The 25914-nt window shown below is 36.1% G+C and overlaps 1 protein-coding gene across 10 annotated transcripts in view; it reads right to left on the bottom strand.

Moving 5' to 3' along the window:
* The window catches only part of LRRC7 (leucine rich repeat containing 7), a 559049-nt gene that overhangs the window by 135486 nt on the left and 397649 nt on the right, over nucleotides 1–25914 (bottom strand). For all 10 annotated transcript variants that reach the window (XR_004276033.1, XM_032301472.1, XM_032301475.1 and 7 more), the window contains exons 9-10: nucleotides 10401–10475; nucleotides 4092–4236 (exon numbers count right to left, since the gene is read on the bottom strand). Coding sequence is in view for 9 of the 10 variants with exons in the window: in XM_032301472.1 (XP_032157363.1) it covers nucleotides 4092–4236; nucleotides 10401–10475 (220 nt within the window). In the remaining variant the exon portion in view is untranslated. The remainder of the gene's footprint in view (nucleotides 1–4091; nucleotides 4237–10400; nucleotides 10476–25914) is intronic.

Raw genomic sequence — 25914 nt, forward strand, 5'->3', positions numbered from 1 at the left:
GGTGGGGTCACAGATCACTGTGCAAATACCATGAAACTGAGTTGCTAGGTAGCCTTTAAGAGAATCACAGCACCAAAGTCTGAAAGTAGTGGTGAAAATCTTGAGGCATGCTAGAGACAAAAACCAAAAGGTTGATGCAACAGGGTTTTTTGAAGAATGGAGAGGTGGCTCTGTCACCCCCTGGAAGCTTCTGCAGCTTTACAGGTGGAAGCAAGTTGATTCTCTATGCTTAGCTCCATGTCCGTGGATTTAAAGGAAGTTTGTTCAGTTGTTGCTCGCATATTCCATCCAAGGGAACGCTCTTTGGAGAGATTGTGCAGCTTCTATAGGAATATGGTTGCTCTTGGTGCAGAAATAGGGCATCAACCTTCTCTTCATTGCTCATGACTTCTTCCAGCAGGTAATTCCTTTACTGCATTTCTATACCATATCTGTTTGGACTTTCTTCTACCCCAGCAGGAATCAAAGATATTCTATTCTCTTCCTTCCCTCTATTTCTGTCATTCCTTAACTCCCTACCTCTTTATTCTATACTCCCAACGAAGGAGTATTGAAGGGCAAGAAAAATGAGGACTTTTACTATGATCTTTAGCTACTTATATAAAAATATATAATAAGCAGCTATATATTAAACATTAATATGATTTGTTATAGAAAATAGCTAGCATTTTCATGTTATTTACACACATATGATAGAATTCTGAAAGCCAAATAGCTGTGCGGTCATGAAATTTAAGATTATAATAATTATTATAATAGATGCCATGAGCACTTACTATGTGCCAGGTACTATCCTAAGCTGTTTTAAACATATGAATCCATTTATTGCTGGAAATAACCCCATGATGCAGGTACTACTACTGCCCTACTTAATAGATGAAGAAACTGTGCACAGAGAAATTAAGTAGCTGGTCTAAGTTCTCAAAGCTAGCAAGGTAGGAAATCCAGAATTTGAACACAGGTAACTTGACTACAAAACCTGTGTTCTTAACCACAAAGTGAGTATGATAAAGTATTTTGGAAAGTAAAAATAAATAAATAAATAAAAAGAAAAAAATATATATATCTATATAATTAAAGCTCTATCTAGAAAAGGAAAAGAGCCCCTGTCATAGTCCTTGGAACCAGACAAGGAAAGGGACTCAGCACATAGATTTTGTGGAGTGTATCACTCCATTCAAATTCCTCGTAGTTGCAGAAGGACTAAAAGAGATGTGAAGGAAATAAAGATGTTAATTTTAGTTGCTATTTTTCTTAATTGATACTATGAAATTTCCTATCTTTTGTTCTCTTAAATGTTGGTGGTGCAATAATGTCCAAATAAAGAAGATAAGATGCAATTTCCCATCCAATCAGAATCAATGAATTATTTTAGGGCCTTAGAACACAGCTCTCAGTCTCTTATCCCAGATCTTTCTCTTGACCAAGAGGGGAATTTTTGGAGTAAAGTCAACCCATTCTACATGTATAATCAGGGATTCTGGAAGCTCTGCAGATGCATAAATGTAATTTTCAATGAAAATTACAACAGGGCCCAAAGGTAGAGTCTGAGGCTGAATAAGTTGTTAAACAAAGTTACTTTCCTCATTTGAGAGCCATTCAGATTCTTAGTGACGGTGTTAAATATGTAGTACCGCCTATCTATATCCTAGTCTGCTTTATGCCAGCCAAATACCTAATCTTTTAGGTATAACATACCTAATGTTTTCTATCACCCATCCATGCTGTCTTCCCCAAAGCAGAAGGCTAATTTCCTAGTCTGCTTCCTTAAAGGAAGATATTTTAAACAAATACTTATATCATCTTTTATTTTACTATGGGCCATTTTCATTTCCAGGATTTCTAATTTTTTTTTTAATAGCCACCTATTCTTAGTCATAGTTCTTGTTTTTTGTTTTTTACTAACATATAATGTATTATTAGCCCCACGGGTACAGGTCTGTGAATCGTCAGGCTTATACACTTCACAGCACTCACCATAGCACATACCCTCTCCAATGTCCTTAAGCCATAGTTCTTGTTTTTGTTTTATAAGTTATTATTTTTAGGACCATTACTGTAACTTGTGTCTATTTGAGGATCTACATATACTTAAAAATCATTTTTTTATACTGCTTGATGACTTTGGTTTTCTTCCTGGGTAAATTTTCCCATTTGAGTTTTTTGTTGTTGTTGCAACATTAGTTTTCCTTTGAGATTTCTGTTTGCATGCTCATTTGTGAGGGTGACTATTTTCTCCTTATCTGTGCTTACCCCTCCCTGTCTGGCAGTTGTGGGGTCACCTACCGCTGACACCAGGTTTCTGTTCAGAACCAGGTCTCATATTAGCAACACGGCACTCTCATCCCATGTGGGTAGTGCAGATCCGATCGGGTCACAATAGCTGTGACTTGCCACAGTTTTCAGCAGTGAATCTGTATCTGTTCTCATCAGTGTCAGCTCCACATACTAGTTGTAGATTGTTTCAGGCTCTCTTCACAGAAAAGGAGCTGCTGCCTCAGTTTCCTGTGCATTTCAATTCTCCTGCTATGCTTAAGGTACTCCCCGCCCCCTGCATGAATGGAACTCATAACACCACTGCTGTTGTGGTCTGGAGCCCATCAGGTGTGGGGTCATTGCTCGATTTCCATTCTAGCTCAGGTTCGTGTAGATGTTTATTCTTAAGCATGGCTTAATTATTTTATTTGCTGAATATTTAAGGAACCCTTATTATAAACTAGACACAGTTCTTGGTACTGAGGAGGCAGGAAGGAACAAAAATATGTTCTTCAAATATAAATCATTTTTCTATTCTCATTATGTCTTTGAAGAGATATGGAGTGGTGATTGAGTGGGAGTTCAAGGCCTGTAATTTGAGTGGTTATCTTAACCAGAGAAGGTCATCTCTGTCTTCTTAATCCCAGGATGCACTTTTAACCATTATACTTCCTCACCTTCTATGACATAAAAGAGTATTTCCTAACCTCATCTGATTATAAGTTTCATCAAAGATTTTAATAAAAACAAATCAGAGGGCCCATCACAAATGTACTGAATCAGAATTTTCAGAGAAAGAAATTGGAAATGTGGAAGTGTTCAATAAAGCTCTCAGGTAAGTGCTACAATGGAATGAGCTGGAAAAATACTGTTATAAACTATGTGGTTACATAAAAAAATATATCAATTAGAAAGAAAAAAGGCCTAGCCTGCTTTGTTAAAACTAGTATTTTCTATCAGCAATGAAAGAATGATGAAAGTGGAGACAATAAAATATTGAAAAAAATTTGAAATACTGCCTTGTTTTCTTGCTCCCTTTCAATCAGAGTACCCAGGTTGTAACTTAATTTTCAGAGGCTTTAATAAGTTCCAGAATATATGACACATTGAATTCAAAGAGTGTTAAAAACTAATTTCTGAAGTTAAATAATTGGCTGATTACCCTCCTGAGTCCTCTCATGAATAATAGTAAGATGTCCATACAAAAATATTTGCTCATTGTTAAATTAGAAGGAGTCTTTAGTTATTTTACTCATATAAAAATTTGTAACAAAAATGGATTGTGTGCTTGACATATGTAACACACAAATTCTCTACTGTCATGAATCTTAACAGCATATAAAAGACAATGTATCTGTTTTAATAATAGAATCACAAAGAGATTTTATATTTATTATGCATCTTTATGTTATTTCTAGATTACAGCAGTATTATGATAGTATTGAAAATAGCGTATGGCAACACTCTGTGAATAGAAGCTAATTCTATGGTGATAAAAGGAGACATACATGGTTATCAAATTACTCTAAGTCTAAGAAATACACTTTTTACAATAACATTTTACAACTTAAAAAATATGAATTTTAAAAATATGTTAATTTGGTAAGATCTTTTAATGAGAGAGCCTTCTTGAATTTGACAACTAGTGTTACCATTTCATTTCAAAATATTGGTAAAATACTATTATTACATCTTGAATAATGAACTTGATAATTTATTAATATCAGTCAGGCTAACAGTATATTCTCTATATCTACTAATAAACGAGGACTATGATAAAAAAAGCAAATGATATATTTTATATTAACATTTATCACATAATAGAATATTCTCACCTATAGAGTCAGGCAACTGTTGCAACATGTTGGATGACAGTAAGAGGTCCTCAAGGGCTTCACATCCAGAAATGTCCATGTCAACCGTTTCTATTCTGTTTTTTGACATATCCAGGTATACCAACATCTTTAACTTCCCTATAGACTTGATAACATTGCATAAACTCAGGATTAGTTGAGAAACTTTCATAAGACATTTGAAAGTTATAAAAACCACAACACTGTAAAATTAATTTTAAAAGCAACTACAACAAGCATTGGCAAGAACATGGAGAAATTGCAATCCTCATACGCTACTAGCAGGAATTCAGATTGTACAGCCGCTTTGAAAAACAGTTTGCTAGTACCTCTAAACGTTAAGCAGAGAGTTAGCATATGACTGAGAAATCCCTCGGCATATCCTCAAGAACACATTATATGTTCACAAAAAAATGTAAATGTTTGAAGCGGAATTATTCACAACAGCCAGAAAACGGAAACAACCAAATGCCCATCGATTGGTGAATGGATAAACAGAATGTGGTAGATCTACATGTTTTAATATTATTTTGCAATAAATGCAAATATATGCTACAAAATGGATGAGCTTTGAAAACATAGTGGTCAAAGATGCCAATAGCAAAAACACCTGTTGTGTGATTCTATGTACATGAAATGTCCAGAACAGGCAAATCTATAGAGTAAGAAAGTAGATCAGGGTTGCTGGACATTGTGGGAAAGGGGACATGGAAGTGATTGTCAATGGCTTCAGGGTTTCTTCTGGAGATAATGGAACTGCTCTATAATAAGACTGTGGTGATGGCTAGACAATGTTAGTACACTAAAAGCCACTGAACTGTATGTTTTAAATGGGTGAATTATGTGGTATCTCAACAGAATAATCTCAAAGCTGCAGAAGAATAAATAAATAAATAAAGATGGATTACCATCAAAACAACATATGTTGACATGTTGATTCTTAAAATTTCAAACGCATAAGAAAGGTTTTAAATCATGATTTGGACTTTATCCTACTAAAGAGATTCAATATTTTGTTCATTCACCAGTTCTTTTTGAGGGTCTACTATGTGTCAGGGCTTGTGTTACGCATGGAGAACAATCATGAATAAGTCAACTAAGTATGAGAACAGACTTGTGATACAGACAAAAGTCTTTATCCTACGGAGCTCAAAGTAGTGAAGGAAACTGTCAAATAAACTAAGTATAATACCCTATAATATATAAAAGAAAACAAAGCATGTGGAGAATGCCATGGACACACAGGGCTGCAAAATGCCTAGAAGAAAAATCTTGTCAAGGGGGTGCCTGGGTGGCCTCAGTGGGTTAAAACCTCTGCCTTTGGCTCAGGTCATGATCCCAGCGTCCTGGAATCTAGCCACGCATCGGGCTCTCTGCTCAGTGGGGAGCCTGCTTCCTCCTCTCTCTCTGCCTGCCTCTCTGCCACTTGTGATCTCTCTGTCAAATAAATAAATAAAATCTTAAAAAAGAAAAAAGAAAAAAGAAAAATCTTGTCAAGAAAAGGAGAACCTGGGGTGCCTGGGTAGCTCAATCAGTTAAGCCGCTGTCTTTGGCTCAGGTCATGATCCCAGGGTCCTGGGATCTAGGCCCATATCGGGCTCCCTGCTCAGGGGAGAGAGCCTGCTGTTCCCTCTTCCTCTGCCTGCTGCTCTGCCTACTTGTGTGCGCGCTCTCTCTCTCTCTCTCTCCCTGCTGCCCCCCTTCAAATAACTAATTAACTAAATAAGTAATCTAAAAAAAAAAAAAAAAAAAAAAGAAAGAAAAAAGGGGAACCTATACCTGGAAGAGAAAACAATATGTAAGTTCACAGCAAATGTGAAAAATCATGGCATGTTTGCTGAAGAGTGGGAAATTCAATTTGTAGGACTCTAAGAAGCCAGGCATTAAATGTCCTTACATGTTATGTAAGAAGATGTCAATTCTACCGTACAGGCAAGGAAAGCTGTTCAAGGTTTTTACGATGGAGAATGACACAATCAGATTTGTGCTCTAAAATATCAGCATCAGGGAACTGTGGAAGAAAGATTCTTTTGGGGAGTGGCAGAGACCCATCTCAAGAATCCGGAAACATGTAGCTGTGGACATGAGAAGGACCTGAACTAAGGCAGCAGAAGTGAGAATGAAAAGGGGAGGCTCAAGAAAAATTTAGAAGTGGGGGAAATGGATGAGCAACCAATTACTGAGGACAGGGAGGAACAAGCTCATATGGTACGATACGGTAACAGGAGTAACAGGGGCTGCTTAGCTGGGACAGGAGTCAGAACAAGATGAAAGTCCTCATTTTCATTTTCTTTCAGGGCATATTTTGCAAACAAATGCCCTACACATATCTGTGTTCACTGGGTTATCTGTTCATCTAATCTACTGTGTATGCTTTAATATATTGTCTGTAATTATTTGACAATATAAATAAATAAACTTACTACACACACAAGCACAACCTTTGCACTTGCACTACACACACAAGCACAACCTTTGCTAAGCACTTTATATATATTATTTGATTTAAGACTTCATATCCTTGCTACTGAGAATGTGTTTTGCAGACCAGAAGCGTTGGCACCACCTACATGCCTGTCAGGAATGTAGAATCTCAGACCTGTTCCAGACCTACTGACTCAGAGTCTGCACTTCAACACACATTATAGCTTAGTAAATTAAGTAATGGCATACACGTTCCTGAGAAACAGAGACAAAGAGAAGCTTATGAAAGAGTGTTCTTAGGATCAATGCCAGGGAAAGACATAGGGGAGAAAGGAAGCACGATTGGCAGATGAAGAAACTGAGATGATGTCTTGAGAAGTCTGCAGCTGGCCCTTTAAGACTCACGAAATTGGGATTGCCTTGCAGTTGTCCTGAGGAAAGGTGAGGAGCCAGACCTTTATCACTGGGTGGAAGTCTTAGGGAATAGGAATGTGACCCTGGGTAGGGAAGTTCTCTTCAGCTGGAGGAACTCCTGAGGAGGCTGGAGAGCTGCAAGTAGCATTCCCAGAAGCTTCAGAAATAGAGTCAGTTCTTCATTCCAGGAGGATGATGCATACCAGCATCTATTACAAGTAACTTTCCAAGGTTATCCCATCAATAAGGGGTGGAGCTAAAATTCAAGCTCACTTTTCCCAGATTACAGACTACAAAGTCTGTTGATTATCTTGTCAGTTACTGAACTCTAACTCCCTAATAAACCCAGCACACATCGTTAGCCCTGCTCCCTCACTCCGTGTGGAGGCAAAGAATGTGAGCAGGGTCTTGGAGTAGAGGAAGGGTTGCTAAGGTAGGAACTGAGTACTTTGGTCAGAGCTCTGAATTCCTCCCATGCCTGGAAATAAGTCACTTGGAAAGATACTGTCACTTTACTTACAGATTTCCACCCTAAGGAGCTATTATGTTACCATGGCTCATTCTTCTCTTCTGGCGAGCAAAAAAAGAATGATGTATGTGTTTGTGTGTGTGTGTTTCTTTTTTGTTGCTTTATCGTGAGAAAATATCTTTACCCCTTGAAAGCTCCTTCATTGTTATCTGCAGTACAACTCAATATTTTGGTGTAAAATTTCTAAACATCCTTTTTAGAAGCAAAATAACACTTTGGTGTTTATTTTTGAGTCTTTCTAAACCCTCACTTTCAAACACCTTATAAGGACAATAGTAATCTGGAGTGATAAAGGCTTTTGAAGTCCAATGTCTCAGAGTCCTTGGGGGGGGATACTGAATCTTGCTCCAACACCCCTTGACAAAAAGGGGTCTATAAGTGAGCAGTAGACAGCAAATGAAAGGAATGCAAGCCGTCACAAACAAAAGAAGATACTGAAGTTTGTTTAAGAACAAACACAGGTTCAATGGGTTGTTTAGTCACATGTTGACTGATCTTAGAGGGACAGTCAAAAGACAGCTATGTAGAAGACTAATTTTTCATCATCATCTACTTGCTTCTCTGATTTATGAAAAACAGAGTAGCAAAATGATAGCTCAGGCCTCCAAAAGTATTTTGCACGTAATTTAATATATTATGATACATGAAGTAATAACAAGATGAACTTGCTTTTTTCCTGTGTCTTGTGACACTAAATATTTAGGAATGATCATTCTGTGAAACTGATAGACACGGGATAGCTAAAGCTTGCATTCAAGATTAACTTTTCAAGGACATGTGTTTCTAGGTACTTGCATAGCAACTATTTGCCAGCATAGACATTCAGAAAACTATGCCTCTTTATGGCAAGGAGGTGGGGATATTCCCACAAGAACAGAGCAAAATATGAAACTCAAGTGTACTATCTAAAATGAGAAATCTACTTTTATGGGGCACCTGGGTGGCTCAATGGGTTAAAGCCTCTGCCTTCAGCTCTGGTCATGATCCCAGGATCCTGGGATCGAGCCCGTATCGGGCTCTCTGCTCAGTGGGGAGCCTGCTTCCCCCTCTCTCTCTACCTGCCTCTCTGCCTACTTGTGATCTCTGTCTGTCAAATAAATAAATAAAGTCTTAAAAAAATAAAATGAGAAATCTACTTTTAAAGTTGTGTATAAGGAAAATCTACTCTTGAAACAGACAAGTTAGGCAGCACTATCTGTTTCATGGACAGTTTGATCACCACTTTTCCATTTAGATAATAAGCTTACTAAAGAATTTGAGGTCTGAGCTGACTTTCAAGGTTGGATTTTGGGAATGTCATGACTATGAAAAGTAAGATGAATGTAATTCCCATTTTGCCTTCTGTTGATTCTAGAGCAGTGGCATTCTGGAACATCATATTGAACAACAGCTTCTGGTTCTGGTTTGAATTATCATCATCTATCCATAACATGGGGATGGTAATAAACCCTACTTTATAAGCTCATTATGATGATTCAGTGAATAAATATTTGTAAAACACCTAGCATTTATCATGAGCTAGGCATTATCTAGGTGTTTTTGAATTAATAAATATGTCAAAGAGGCAGGTATAGACTTTTCCAACTAGACATACATTTTGATCCTCTGTCTCTGCATAGGGAATCGATAAGTGTCTTACCTGTATTGCCCCAGGATCTGTACATGCCTTGAATATGGCACAAATCAGACTCTACTATGTGTAGTGGAATCTATATCTATCTTTCCTGTTATGTGTGAGCTCCTCAAATAAATATATTCAAGGTCATTGATTATATTACCTTTGTAACCCTTTGTAACTAAACATTAGCTTAGTTTCTGGTTCATAGAGGTGTATTTATATATAGTTTTTAAATAAATCAATATATAAGAGATGTGCATGCTGTTTTGTTTTGTATCCATGATGACAGTATAAATGTATTCTTTTGATAAGAGAAGAAAGCATTTTCTTCCTTAATCTTTTGCCAGATTTTCTCCTTTATGTGGCTTCATGCTTGTTCAAAAAAGAAAAACCTCTTGTTCTAGTTGCTTTCGCAATCATTTTAAGGAATTTTTAATGTCGAGTCAAAAGAATTAAACTGGCTTTGACAACACACATCTAAATCTCAGTGGCTGAAGAGTTATTAAAAATCCAGCTGCCCTGTCTGCTTAGCCCAATGCAAGGGATTTGGAATTGGCTCTTACCACCAGGAACACTGTGGCTGATGTGTGTGTGTGTATGTACATGCTTATTTGAGTGTATATTATGAGTGGCAAGAGGCAGTATTTCATGCAGCCATTCTTTCTCTAAATGGAAAAGGCAGGAACGTTCACACTCCATGAGTTGACTGGTAAACCTTCTACTTGGGAGGTATTACTGTCTATTAGTGTCTATTAGATATTACTGTCTATTAGATTGTCTATTAGTTGAAAAAAATGGACTCTAGTTTAATGGTCTATTTTTAACTTTTTGTAATTTCAAAAATTTAAATGTATTCTATTGGAAATTACCCAAACTGAGAGAAAGATTTTTATTTTGTGGAAGAGCACTAACAATATGAGCAGAAACAATTATCTAGTTACCTATAGGACTATGTTTGATTCTATAAAAATAAGACTTGGATTTTATATGTAGCATTTTCTTTTTCCATATAGCAATATAAATTTCTCAGCTTTTAAAACTCAGTATGTGGAGAGATGAATAATGGAATCCTGCGAGAACAAGAAAAATCTTTCATACATTATATATACCTACATCACTCACAGAAGGTATGTGGGGGAAAAAAAAACCAACAAAAAAAACCCAACTAATGAAAAACACTTGGTGACCAAATAAATGTTTAACATTGAAAGGCAAACACTGAGATTTATAAATGAAGATTATTATTAATTATAACTAATATATAACATAGATTCTAGACAACATGTCATAATAAAAACTTACATACCCCAGGTAGCACTTGTAATGCATTATTATCCATCCATAACTCTCTTAAATTTTGTATTTGATCCAGAACTTCAGGCTAGGAGAGAGATAGGGAGAAAGAGAACAAAATTAGTCTTTTCTTAGCACAATATAAGTGTAATTTCTTGAATCTGGAAACTTTATTTGGGAATCTAATATTAATCCTCCAAGCAGTCCTAAATTTAACAGACCTCCATCAAAACTGGTAGTCCCTGAGGTAGTCAACCTAGAGCTGATCTGGAAACAATCAGAACAACAATCTGGAGGGAGACAAACCATAAGAGACTCTTAATCTCATGAAACAAACAGGTTTGCTAGGGGGAGTTGGGGTAGGGATAGGGTGGTTGGGTTATGGACCTTGGGGAGGGTATGTACTATGGTGAGTGCAGTGAAGTTTGTAAGCCTGATGATGTACCCCTGAAGCAAATAATACATTTTATGTTAATAAAAATAATGGATAAAAAATTTTTAAAAAATCGATTACTCTTTCTTAATACCCTATAATTATCATTTAGAGCATTTATTATAACCTAATTACTCAGTGTATTTGTCTTCATTAGAATATAAGCTTTTGAAGGGCAGAGCAATGTTTGTTTTTTAATTACTATTCCTCATCCCCATTGTTTACTACGGTACTTAGCATACAGTTTTTATTATGTGTGTGTAGTAGAACCTTACACACATACTCCGCATAGGGATTACGTTACCATGAAATGATGACAGTACGAATTAGACCCATTCATTTCTTATCCCTTCATTTACTCGGCAAATTATTATTGGTTGAATACTGGGGATGTCTCATATGTGAAAGACACAAGGCAGGATCCACAATTTTCAAATCTGGTTCCTGCCTTAAGGTAGCTGATGATATAATCAAGGAGACAAATACATATAAATAACTGAAACAGAAGGTAGCATATGGGAGAATAGGATAATGTAGAGAAGTTCAAAGAAAGGAGAGAGAGAATATGATCTAGGTATAACACACATGGCATAATGAAAAATTCTAAGTCCCTAGATTGAAGCTGTCTCTAAATTCCAGCAAAATATATAGAGAGGATAAAGGAAACCGTTGCTACCAGCATCACCTCTTGATTTGTGATGAACTTTTTATGATTTCTCTCCAAAAATTTTCCCTTTAGGCTCCTTTAGGCCACCTGTGTCCCTTGAAGTTCATTCCTTTTTGTCACTTCAGAGAAGTGAGAATGCCTAAGCTAATTAGTGCGTTGTATTCAGTTGGCCCCAGGGGTTGGCTCAAGGATGGGAACAGGATCCATTCAGAGCAGATAAGAATCAAAATTTCTTTCACTGAGACTTCAGGGGCAGAGACTCTTGTTCTTTTCTGCTAGATTAGAAACTGGAAGGGTACAGCCCTGGGAGCTTTGGGCATGAAAAGCAGGGAAAAGCCTGTTTGAGTTAAAAGATCCTGATAACATATTAGGCTGAAATTAAGCCACACCTAAAGTCAGGTGTTTTGTGTCTTTCAATGGAAAAAAAAAATATATCACTGAAAAAAGATACAACCATAGTCCAATAATATTTGAGACCTAGTTAGGAAAACCAGTGTATTTAATAGAATAATAGTGGAAAAGAATGGAATTATTCCTAAGTTATGATGAGAATATTGGTAATTGTCGGTTAGCAGAAGTTATATGCACACATCTTTGACACTTTAGGAAGGCTTCAGAGACTGCCAGGACTACTTTGGGGGGAGTCTCTGATGCCCTTAGACTGCAATTGCAATGGAATATGTTACTATTCTTTGGAGAAATTTCAGCTATAACAAGGATGAAAGGATAAGGAAGGTGTGATGTATATATATGCAATTGAATATTACACAGACATCAGGAAAAATTGAGATCTTGCCATTTGCAATGATGCGGATGGAACTAGATAGTATTATGCTAAGCAAAATAAGTTCATCAGAGAAAGACAATTTTCATATGATCCCACTGATATTGTGGAGTTTAAGAAACAAGGTAGAGGATCATAGGGGAAAAGAGGAAAAAACTGAAACAAGATGACACCAGAGAAAGAGACTCTTAATCATAGGAAACAAACTGAGGGTTGTTGGGGGGCGGGGTGGAGGGATTGGGTACCTGGGTGATGGACACAGGGGAAGATAAATATTGTAATGAGCACTGGGTATTATATAAGACTGATGAATCAGACCTGTACCCCTGAAACAAATAATACATCATATGTTAATTAACTGAATTTAAATTTTAAAAAGTTAAAAAAAAAAATCTCTCAATAAACAGAAAAAAAAAACAACAAGATCAAAATCTAAAGTTAGAGCATGGCATTCAGCTATAGACTCAGAGGCATGTATGAATAAGTGTGGGAGATTTTTTGTGTAGGAAAATATTCTTTTACTTAGATGAACTACTCTACCTGTATGTTAAGCTGGGCAAGAATGGAAAACCAATCAAGGTCGAAGCCCACTTAGATGTGCAGAGGCTTTGAGGCAGAGGGCTGGCTAGGAACAGTCAGGCTAGTTGGGAAATATCAGTCACATGGTGCAGATTTCCCTAAGCCTACATACCGTGCAGACTTTAGAAAAAGAGTTTCATACTGTAACTTCAGTAGAACCTTATGCTTGTAATAAGATGGACATTAATTTATAAATGTTGAACAATGAGCGTTATTTAAGATAACCTCGATTGTTCTGTGGTAACAAATTAATCCTGAAATCTCAGTGGCTTGACGCCACATGGCTTACTTCCCACTCCTATTACATGTCCATTGTCCTGGGTTTCTGCCCCCAGAGCGTTGTGTTGCCACCATCTCAAGACTTCCAGAAGAGTCAAAGCAGAGAAGAGAGTATAGAAAACCAGCCACTGCTCTTAAAGATCTCAGACTGGAAGTGACCCATATCATCTCTGCTTAGAGTCCCATGTCTAGAACTGTTTATAAGGCTGCAAACTAAGTTCAAGAAAGGTTGTGAAGTATAAGAGAAATTCATGGAATATTTGGTGAACATTACTGTCCATGCTACACAATGACATCATAAAAAAAAAAAAAAAAGAATGACCAGAATGGATACAAAGTACTTTAATAATTTAGTTATCCCTTTATTCAGTAAATACTTACTAAATATCTCCTCAGTTCCAGGCATAACACTAGAGTCATAATGCCCTCTGCTCTCAAGAAACTCATGTTCTATTTCTAAGGCAAACACAGAAAAAGTAAATACATCTTATTATGGAAATATAAAGAAAGGGGGACCTACATACTGTAGTAATGAGGAAGCCACATAAGTATTCATGGAGCCACATACATATTCATGAGAAGGGGTTGGTGAGTAGAGAGGAGAGGACAGGAAGCACATTTTAACAGAGGTGAGAAACAGCATGATGAATGAATGGCAACAGGCAGTTTGTTCTACTGTGTGTTAAGTTTGGAATAGAATGAATAGCAGAAAATGAGGCTAACAAAAGAGGGTGGGGTCTATGAAGTCCTTATATTTTGTAAAGGAGCTAGAACTTTATTTTACAGGTGAAAGAACATCACTATGCTATTTTTAATAGGAAGTGATTGTGGCAGATTGGTGTTTTATGTATATCTGTCCTGGTGGGAAAAAGAAAAGGAAAAAAAAAACACTGGGAAACTTAATGGGGCTAGTAATGAAAGAGATAATGAGTAATAAAGAGAAGTCGAATTAAGGAAACATTTAGAAGATGAAAACAGTAGGACTTTGTGCTTTGATATGGGGTGAAAGTGGGGGTCATGAGTATCCCCCAATTTCCCAGCACCTGTGGTGCCGCCAATGGAGATGCAGGATATTGAGATAGAAACTGATATATGGGAGAGACTGAATTCAGTTTTGACCATGATTTAGCTTTAGGTCCCTATGGGACACCGGTGAAGATGACCAGGAATTGGTTAACTATTAAAATCTGAAGCTAAGGGAATAGGTCCCAGCTGAGGATACAACTTAGGCATCTTTTGGGAGTCGAAACACATGAGGACAAGTTTCCTATGGAGGAATGGGGAGGAATCAGAGGTGCTGAGGGAGGAACCCTGGGGAACACTAACGTTTGAGAGCTAAAAACAGGAAGAGCAAACTCAGAAGGCAAGAAGGAATAGAGTCCAGGAGAGTAAGGGGTTACTAAAGTCCAATGAATAGTGTTGTATTAAGAATAAGGAAGTGTATAAGAGCATCATTTACAGCAGAGGCGTCCAGTGAATTAAGAGACTGAAGATGCCCACTCAATTTTGGAAACAGCAATATACTGATAACCTTAGCGATAGAAATCGAGGGACTAGGATGAAATCAAGGAAGTCAAGCTGGTAAGAAGACACTAGCAAAGAGGGCCAGATGAAAGACAGATAAAACGCTATAAAATTAATGGAGTAAATTCTAAGAGGTGACAAATAAGATGAAATCGATAACACAGGAAAAGGAGCAGACCTTGAACAGAAGTAGGACACCTCTTTCACTGAGACTTAAGGGAAGATGTTAAGGATGATTGTAGGTGAGCTTGATGCGGGGAAGAGAAGAAGTAGAGAGAGGGCAGGTCTGAAAGTCTCAATGTTTCTTGATGAAGTAGAGAGGAAGGTAATCTGTTGAGCAGGAGAGGTCAAGACTTTTGTATATATAGAGCACTTGGGGAGAATGGTGCATACTAGTATAGTTTGAGAAGACTCAAAGAGCAAGTTAAGGGCAATCAAAAGAGCTCTATCAATGGTAATTATTTAAAGTTTTTTGGGGACCAGGTGCAGGACTGATAGGCTAGGAAAAAACAGAAGAAGCAAGAGATTTCAGGTTTGCATGAGGTCAGCGAGCAGTGTAGTCGAAGAAAGGATTGAGAGAAGTAGGAGTGTGAAAAATTCTGAGAGCAGAATTTAAGAGTTTAAGATTTCAAGATTTCTGGGGTGGTTCCAGGCAATGCCAGACTTGAAGCTCTGGGCAGTAGGAAATGTTGGTGTGTGGGCAGGGGAGGATGCTGTGGAAACAAAAGTCCTTGTGTGGTCTCTAAAAATTTGGGTTGGCTCTCATGCACTGTATAATGTGCTCCCTTAGCTGTGTCAGAGGTGGCAGATAGAGCTGACCAATTATACCTGTGAAATAGCTCTCACAGTGGGTTCTACTGGGAATCCTAGACTTCTATGACTACTTGAAAGGGATAACTAACGCTAACCTCTATATCTACTTTATTTCAAAGGTTCTCATTTAATTTGTTTAATAACACCATAAGGTAATAATAGTCCTACTTTATGGGTGAAGAATCTGATAATAATTTCCTGGGGGAAATGAGAATGATTTTATGAGAGTTGCATAACTACAGCTGGGATAGTTCCTCAGGTCTTCTGGCTCCAAAGATGACATCATGTTACAGCTTAAAACTGAAATTCTGAAATAACGAAGAACGCTGGTGATCACAGATGCCCAATAAAGAAAGTAAAGCATATGCTAGATTAAAAAAAAAGATAATATTTTTATTACTGGATGTTATAATAAAATGTGCCACAGAAGGAATTTCAGCCAGTTCCTAATAATAGCAGAGAGAAAATAAATTGATTAGATCAATACATGACCTTGCTGAAACAAAATCCATAACGTGAAGATGATGAAATGGCATTTCACGATCAATAAACAATCTTAAGTGGATCTTTGAACTAAACTAAATGACTTACACCACCCAACCTTATACATAAATTGTCCTTTTTCATACTACAGATCTGCCTAGATTTATAATGGGGTTACATCCTTATAAACCCATCATAATTTGAAAATATATTTCAAAAATGCATTTAAAGCACCTAATCTATTGAGAATCACAGCTTAGCCTAGCCTACCTTAAACATGCTCAGAACACTTACATTAGCCTACAGTTGGGCAAAGCCATCTAACACAAAGCCTATTTTATAATAAAGTGCTAAATGTCTCTATTGAATACCATATTGAAAGCAAGACACAGAATGGTTGTAAATGTATCAGGTTGCTTACCCCGGTGATCCCCTCAGTGACTGGGAGCTGCAGGTCACTGTCACTGCCCAGCATGGCAAGAGATCATCCCCCTGCATATTGCTAGTGGTATGATCAAAATTCAAAATCTCAAGTCCAGTTTCTACTGAATGTGTACCATTTTTGTACTGTTATGAAGTTGAAAAATTGTATGTTGAAACTTTGTAAGTCAGGGACCATCTGTAATTAATTTCATAGCAATGTCAATTGTTTCCATTAAAAATGAATGGATTTACTCAAAATGGCTTCGGGTATTCAAATCTGGTGAAAGTGTGTGAGTTGGGCACTCATATAAAGTGCTTTGAGGATTACAGATTAGCATACTCTTCTAAGAAAAACATTTTCAAATATGTTTTTAAGTCTCAAAAATATTCATATTTGCTTTCAGGCAACTATCCTTATTGAGATACTCTGAAATATAGAAAAATATTATGGTAGAAAAATTTCACTGTGAGAAGTAGGTCACATTCTAAGTACACAATGGCCTAAGGGAACAGATAAGCAAATTATGATAAAATCATATGCTGGTATAGAACACAACAATAAAAGTGAATAATCTATATTTTTAAGTATGCTGATGGATAAATCTTGTGGACACATTGAATAAAATAGGTATAAAAATTCATACAGCACAAACTGATTTCTATAAATTACAAAATAGTGATATGTATATATATGTGTGTGTGTATATACATGCAGTTAAAATAGGAATATATGGCTTAGAAGCACATCAAATTCAAAGTTGTGATTGTGCTGTGATGGGAACAAGATTAGGACGGACAGCATAAAAGACTTCCATTTGATCTACAGTGTTTTATTTATTTCAAAAAAAGATTAAACTCAAATATAAAAATTAGTTAATGTATTCATTTTGCTTAGTAGGAGTTTGATATATTTCTTTAAAATTTTATATTTTATAGCCTTATAAAAGATGCATTTTAAAATATAAATACTTATAAATGGAGAAATATTTATATATTTTACAAAAATATCCTTAAAAAAATTTTTTTTCCTCTCTTCCTCCATGATCCTCTGTTTTGCTTCTTAAAATCCACATATCAATGAGATCCTATGGAAATTATCTTTCTCTGATCAACTTATTTTGCTTAGCAGGTATACCTTTATATGTTTTCACTTTTTTTAAAAGTTAGAAAAATATCAGAAGAAACTAGATAAAAATGTTAATTTAAAAAATATCAATGGTGGGCTTATGAATAACTATATTTTCCTTCTTCACATTTTTTCTATAATTTCCAAATTTTCTATAGAATATAGGCACCACATTTAAATAATAAAAAATATTAGAGAACATTTTAGTCTTCCACATTTATACTCACCTAAACCACTTTAGAATTCTTTTTGAAGTGACCTTAATTTGATTAGTTAAAACGAGCTAAGAAAATGATTATATCAGTATTAACATAAATGGAACATATATTTCGCATGACTGCAACAAATTACAATAACTCCTGTCATGTACACACAATTTTAGGCTGTTGCATGTGTTACTTTTATTCCACTAATTTACATAATAGTTTGACTGTACTTAAACATCTATTAATTTTTTTCTTCTGAGAGGTTAAGAGAAATATAAACTGAAAAGTATAACATTTGTCACTTATTTAATTTTGTCAAAATTAAATTAAGAATCTTTAAAATTTTAGAAAAAGACTTTAGGGGGTCCCTGGGTGCCTGGGTCTGTTGGGCATCTGACTCTTGATCTCAACTCAGGTCTTGATCTCAGGGTCATGAGTTCAAGCCCCACACTGGGCTCCACACTGAGCGTGGAGCCTACCTAAACACAAATTTAAAAAAAAATTAAATTTTAATTTTAAAATATAAATTTTAAGTGTCTTAATGTTGATGAGATGATCTGGTGATATAATAATAACTTGTTATGCCAGACACTGTGCAGAACTCGAAGGCAGTAGGATAGAATCTGTTTCAAAATGCAGATAAATAAAAGGCTTTTTCTCAAATCAACCAATGTAAAATACCAAATGCAATTCTGAAAAATTATATTTTCTAACCATAGTGATACAATTATTATATTTCATTGACATATTTCAGTTACTACATTTTTTCTTAATTTTGAGATCATTGCGTAAAATTACTATTTTTTTATGTTTGCCTTCTTTGATAATCTTTAGAGTTTGCAATTTGCCAAGGAACCAAGATGACATTCTGAGAAACTTTCTCCCATTTCTCTTTACATTTTTTATTTAATAATACGCTTGGTGTACTACAGCCCTTTAGCTCTCATAACTGGGAAAATTTCCATTCATGCATTTCATAGTGCACAGCTGAAACCCTTTCTGATACACAAAATTGGATGATTAAAATTGTTCTGCTCTAATGATGAGCCTGCTTGTTCATTCTCTCAATTGTTCTGTCCTACATGCCTTGAGACCATTTAACTTCTTTAGTTAATTTCTTGGGAGATGAAAAGTTTAGCTCCACAGTCGCAAAGATTATTTCCACTTTATGTTAGTTTATGTTTCCCAATTTTATTTCAGATGTCATTCCCACTAAAATGTGCATGTTTTAAAGCTTTATTTTTAATTTAATTACTGCAAACAGTTAACATTTAAGAAAGTATATTTATATTCTAGGAATTATCAAATGAATAAATAAACAGGTATTCTTAACAATTAATAATAAGATGCACTGCTGAGAAAATGTGATTAATTTATAATTAATTGAAACACTTTCAGCCATAAAGTTTAATGAATATTTTAATATGAATATGAATGTAATATATTCCATTTAAATACTCAGATGAGTATATTGATGGCACACAGGAAGAAAATCTACAGATGACATGATGTTGAGAGGGAGAGACAATATATGAAATGATTGAATTAGTGTTCAAAATGATCTGAAAATGTTAGAAGACTGGATAGCTCTAATCATGTGAAGTTTAATAGGGACAAATATAAAATCCTGCCATATGTCTCCCAAACCAATTATACACATGTAAATTAGAAGCAGAAGTAAATGTGAAGGAAATTGTGGATTTAAGTCAAGAGTAAGCTCTTGACTTTATAGGTACATTCATTTAGTCAAGAAATACTACCTGCCCCATGCGAAGACACTACAGTGATCTCTGGGTATATGACTCAGAATGTGGAGGGCTGTTCCAAGATCGTTTCTGTCAGTATCCTGCTTCATATACAACCATGAGCCCACAGAAGGACTACAGTATTCTGTTCCCCTCTAGGTGTCCAAGTGTAAAGGTATCTTCAACAAAGCAGAGTGTATTCGGAATAAGCCATAGGAGAAATGGCAGAAATGATACAAACTGTTTAGACTGGAGAACAGAAGATGTAGGCATAAAAGATGCCCTTCTGAGTATCTGAGGGGTGTTGTACAGAGAGGAGCTGGATTTCTCCTATCTTTAGCCCCAGTTCCGAATTAGAATCAGTGAGGAAAGTTGCAGGAAGGTAGATGTAAGTCAGCATCATACAAGGAGTGAATTTTTCTCTCTAATTAGATCTAAAATGAAATAATCTAATTTCCAGAAGGAGAGAGTGACTCTTCTAACAGATGATCAAATAGCTCCCTAAGAAGATAAAATTAGTAAGAACAAACCAATAACAACAACAAAAGCTAACTTCTTTTGGTCACTTACTAAAACAAAGCACTTTTCAAGGTGCCTTTACTAAATTATTCTTACTGAATCTTGACACCTATCCAATGAAGTAAGCATGATTATTGGACAAGTAGTAAGCAGGGTGATTAAGAGCACAGTTTCAGGAGCTAGACAGAGTTCAGCTCAGGGTTTTGTTGACTACGTGCTATAAAATCATCGTTTGGGTTCCTTGTCTGTAATAGGTGAATGACAGTGGCTCATTAATGAGGATTAACTATATTCAAGTATTTAAATGCTTAGAGCACTGACAGGTTTTAAGTGCTTGTGCTCAATGCTCAATGAATATTAGCTATTATCCCTACCTTACAGACAAGGGGATTTAGGCATAAAGAAGAAAATCACTGTGCCCCAAATTTTATGACTAATATATACAGGGAAGGCAAGAGCCTCATCTTGAAGGTTTGTTAGATGATGAATAAAGATCAAAAGGTGTATCCCAGAGAATAATGCTAAGTGGTTCATATCTAGCATGGTGCTACTTGGGCAAGGCAACTTTAAGATGAAAGTGCCAAAGGAAGAGATCAAATGCTCAAGAGAGACTTTAATTCATTCAACACATGTATTCCATCAGTATTTATTAAGCATCTATTTTGTACCAGGCACTGGAGAAACAGCAGTGAACAAAACAAGCCCTCACAGAGATTACATTCTGGTGTTGTGTATTTCCTGGGGTGAACCCCGTAACACGTTAACAATTAGGTAAGGGAAGCAATTCTGATTACACGATTTCCATTTTAATGTACTATCCACTCTTGCACAGAGATTATAAGGTTGGATGATTTTGTCTGAATCTAAATTTGAGAGGGAAAATTGTGTAACACATACACACTTATCTCATAATTCAAACCGGTCTTCTTTCTAGCCTTCTCCAAAAAACCACATCCCCTTCCTTCCTCTGCCCTGTCTCTACACTGCAAACACTATGTCCACTCTTGCTTGAAACAAAGTTTTCCCGCTATCCAAAGGATATAAATTCCAGATGTCTTTACCATAGGATACAAAACAACTCTCAAGGGACCCTTTTCTTTCCCTACACCCTCATTCACAAGGAAAACCTAACCCTGCAGTTCCTAAAGGTATCATGCTTTATCTTGCGATCAGGTCTTGGCAAATGTTGTTCTCTAAGCCTGCTGATCTGATCATTGATTGAGTTAGGTATCCTTCCTTCCGTGTAGGGATTCCTTCTAGAGCATGTTCTATATTTTACTGTGAGCTCCTTGAAGCAGGGACTGAATCTTGTTTACCTTTGTATCTCCAGCTCTTTCCAAAATAATATGCTAGTGCTTTACACATTTCATCTGAATTGAACATCACCAATCCTCATGCAGAACCAATCTCTTTCTCTATTTCATTTCAGTAACTCACTCCCAAAACCCTGCTGAAACTGTCATCACAATTATCTGTACCAACTCTGAAATCTCAATTGCAACTATACCCCTGATGACCACCAGCGCCTAAACTTACAGTCTCTTATGTCAGTACCCTAGAACTCCCTGGAGCAGCTCCTGGTATGGCTGATATGCTGTGTCTACCTTCATTCATCTATCTTTCCTTCATTACTAAGCTGAGAGTCATGATTAACACTCCACCATTATAAATAGTTTCTTGCAAATATCACTCGGCAAATTTGTCCTCTTTCCTTTCGCCACATTCACCCAACCGAACTTAACCTGGGGTGAAGCCAACTTTCTGCCTTTTCTGCTACTGCACTGAGCTTTGTTTGGAAGAAATCACAAGCTGGCTGATTGTCTCACTTTAAATTCATGACAAATACCTGAAACGGGGACAGAATACTGCCAGACAACCGTATTACTTTTCCTTGAGAAGTTGCTTTTCAACTGAGACGATTTCAGAGCTCTTCAATATTGTCAAAGATTGTATCCTCCTTTAACCCCAGTTCATAGCTTACCTTATTGTTCACTGAAACAAACAAGCAAGCAATCAGAGGAGGATTTGGTCCAAAGGTAATGAAGCTTAAACTTCAAGGCTCTCCCATGCATGTTGAGGCAAATTGGCAAAGGAATATATTGTAGAGACAACTGCTTAAGATTGCTCTGGTTTGCCACACAGACTTTCCCTCCATCATACTTCTTTGTGTATAATGGGGCACATTTGAGATCTGGCTTAGTTGAAATTGAGTTGGGGATACAATTTGGATTTAGCTCAGTATGTTTATGTGTTTTGTAGTCACCTCTGTGGTTCTCTGGCCCTTTCAAAGGCATATTCCCTTCCTGCCCATTTGAGCTCTAGATCACATCTCTCCCATTTCTTCTTATCTTTGCAGGGATCCAAGACTGGACTTACCCCCTTTCCCACACACATCAGTCTCTGTCTCCACTGGGCCATACAAACATGCTTCAGTTTCTCTGATCGTTAAAAAAAAAAAAAAATACTATTTTCATTGCCTCTCCAGCCTCTTCCAGTTACTTTCCAACTTGTTACTCTTCTTCACAGAGCACCTTTAATTTTTCTTAAAGATTTTATTTATTTAATTAGAGAGAGAGAGATAGCAAGAGAGAGCATGAGCAGCAGGGAGAGGGAGAATCAGGCTCCCTGCTGAACAGGGAGCTCAACATGGAATTCAGTGGGGCTCGATCTCAGATCCTGGGATCAGGACCTGAGCTAAAGGTAGGTGCTTAACTGAGCCACTCAGGTGCCCTAACAGAGAGATTTTAGAAAAAGTTTGGTCTCTCTTTGCCTTTGCTCCCTTATCTCCCATTCACCCTTCAGGCCAATCTGAGGTAACTGAAAACTGCTCTTGTGAAAGTCATCATGACCTCTACTTTGGAACTGGGGTCCCTAAAATATGGCTACATAAGTAAGACTTAGTACTTAGTTGTTAAAGTCAGATGATATAGGACAAATAGCAAACCAGGGAAGAAATACAATATTAAATGTACAAATGGAGCTCAACTGACTAAAGGAAATTTTATAGTTATAATTATTTTCAAGGCAGAAAAAAAACTGCAACTGCTAATGAAATTTCAAATTCTAGAATCTTTAGGTGACATATAGGTGTTCTTAAATCAAATTATAATTACAGTAAATTGTTATACCTATTTTCCATGATATGCCTATTTTCTCTATGTCTTATTAATGTTTGAAGTGTTGACAATACATCCATACATTTTAGTTACAACATATTCCATAATTTACACATTTTTAGGAGCTAATCTCTGAAAATACCTAGAGCTATTTTTATTTCTTTTGTATCAGATAGGTATCTTTCCAATATAGATATTTCACTGAATGAAAAACAAATCTGAGTTACTATATTTTATTTACCACCTTTGGCCAATCCCCTGATATGAATTAACTTACAATAGTGAGAATTTTTTTAAAGATTTATTTATTTTGGAGAGGAAGTACATTTGAGTGGTGAGGGGAGAGGCAGAGGGAGAGGGAGAGAGAATTTCAAGCAGACTCTGTGCTGAGCACAGAGCCTAACGTGGGGCTCAATCTCATGACCCTGAGATCACAACCTCAACCAAAACCAAAAGTGGGATGCCTAGCTGCACCACCCAGGTGCCCCACAGTGAGAAATGTTTTTAATGAAGCTGCTAAACTGTACGTAACAATCTATTACAGCATTACTCTTATTTTCTGTAGATACTGGAAAACTTCTTTTTGTCTTGGTTCTTCATGATATCATTACTGGATTTTACTTAAATATAGTGAATGTTAGTTTATCTGGCAAACCCCAAACCTGAAATTTCCTTAAACTTTTAGCTCTACCCTTGCTACTGTAAGCTTCTGGAGCAGGTCTTGAATCTTTGAATCCCTAACACTTAGCAGGGTGCCTGTTGCAAAATAGTCCACCAATGACCCTTGAATGTCATAAGGATGTACTGCAAAACCGAAATACCTTCTTAATCTAAGACTACTTCTATTCAGAGTGTTTTCAGTGAAAATCGGTAATCAAAATCTGGTATAAATGATAATTATTAGTTCTCCATAAACTGTAGAATGACCAATTCCTTGAACAGGAAATAACAAATTGCTACTAATCTGCTGAACAGTAAGCGTTGTAGTAAATAAGAATCTGAACTGTCAAGTGTGTATGCATTATCTTTTACTGCTTGGAAGTCCATAAACGATAAAGAAGATCATTATGTTTTATGCCAGTGTCTTAAATTTGTTCAGTGGAAGTGAAGACCTGTATTAAAACCTGTAAATCTTTTCACAGGAAGAGCATTTTGTTGTGTTTTGTAGCAAGAGTAGTGCGTTAGAGCCAGACAAGAAAGGAGTGAAGACAAGACCCATTCATATTTGGGTTCCAAAACCATTCTGTCTTCAATTTATAACAGTTACAAAGTTCTGAAATTGAGTTGTAACCATTGTATCCTTACCACTTAGCCTAGTGGATGTTTAATAAATATTTGTTAAATGAAGACCAAGAGTAATTAGTATTATTGGTGGAAACCTTTACTCTTGCTGTGCTTTAATTTTCCCATTAGAGAAGTGGAAAACCTTATATTTATCCTGCTTTACTTCACTACATAGTAATGTTATGTAAATCAATCACATCTTGCATGTTACGCATCACGGGGTTTTAAACTACTTTTTCTTTTTTTTCTTAGAGAGAGAGGCTGGGGAGTGGCAAATGGAGAGAGAGAGAGAGAGAGATTGAGAGAGAGTGAGAGAATCCCAAGCAGGCTCCTTGCACGGTACAGTGACTGCCATGGAGCTTGATCTCACAACTCTGAGATTGTGACTTGAGTCAAAATCAAGAGTCAGATACTTAACTAACTGAGCCACCCAGGCATCCTTAAACTACATTTTGAGAACACAAATATTTAAAAACATTATTAGAATTCTATGGGTTATTTTAAGTAGAATTTGAGTTATTAATTATGCATATTAGTCCTTCATATATTAGTGTTTAGTTATTACTCTTGCATAATGTCATCTTCTACTTTTAGAATATATTCTGATATTTATTCTCTAAGTGTGCATTTAATATCAATTAAGAATCAGATCAGAAAACAAATGGTAGAAGAGTTGCTGGATATTTATAATATTTTTTCCATATTCCACATAAACAATATAAACTGATAAAGAAAATATGATATTTTACAACATCTATCCCTAAACATGGTTTCTGTAATACTTATTATCTAAGTAATAATACAAATAAACTAAACCTAGTAACTTATTCTACCTCTCATTATTAGTATTAAAACTTACACTATTTATTTATAAATATTCTAACTGGCCACCTCTGAAGGTTTAATAAATACTTATCAAGCACTCACTTCATCTCCAGCACCATGGTATGGAATATAGGAGCAGGTGCATGTGGGGGAGGGAAAACCAAAGAGTATTACAATATAATCTCAAACAAAATATAGATACAGGTTCATGGAGAGAGATATAGGATCCCAAGATAAATACTGTGGTAAAAATAATAAGTAGTAAACAAAGCCAAAGAAAAAACAAAATGAACTGAGGAAAATATTAGTCTCCCTGACCAAACAATTTATAGGAACTAGTGAGAATATAAAGTCACTTATCTCTTTAGTCAGAGTTTAACATTTCAATTGTTTCCACACTTGTTCTAAAGCTCTTAAAAGTCTCAGCTTAATCTTTCCTGCACAAATTCTATCATGTGAATTACACCATTAAATTATATATATTTTTATTAGTTTTATACAACAATTGAATGAGCTGTTTGCCAGGGTATATTAAACTGTCAATACAGTTCTACATCAGTACACCCAAATTATTCTTATGGTACTGTGTTGATTCCTTTTATTAACCCCCATTTGAGGGCTAATTGCTACTATGTAATTTAGTAAAATTATAATATTTATTGGTGCAATCTACAGAGATCACAGCTATGTAATTTGAAATTACATGCTTGATTGTTTTGCT

This window comes from Mustela erminea, chromosome 10 (assembly GCF_009829155.1).
Source record: "Mustela erminea isolate mMusErm1 chromosome 10, mMusErm1.Pri, whole genome shotgun sequence".
NCBI classification, from domain to species: domain Eukaryota; kingdom Metazoa; phylum Chordata; class Mammalia; order Carnivora; family Mustelidae; genus Mustela; species Mustela erminea.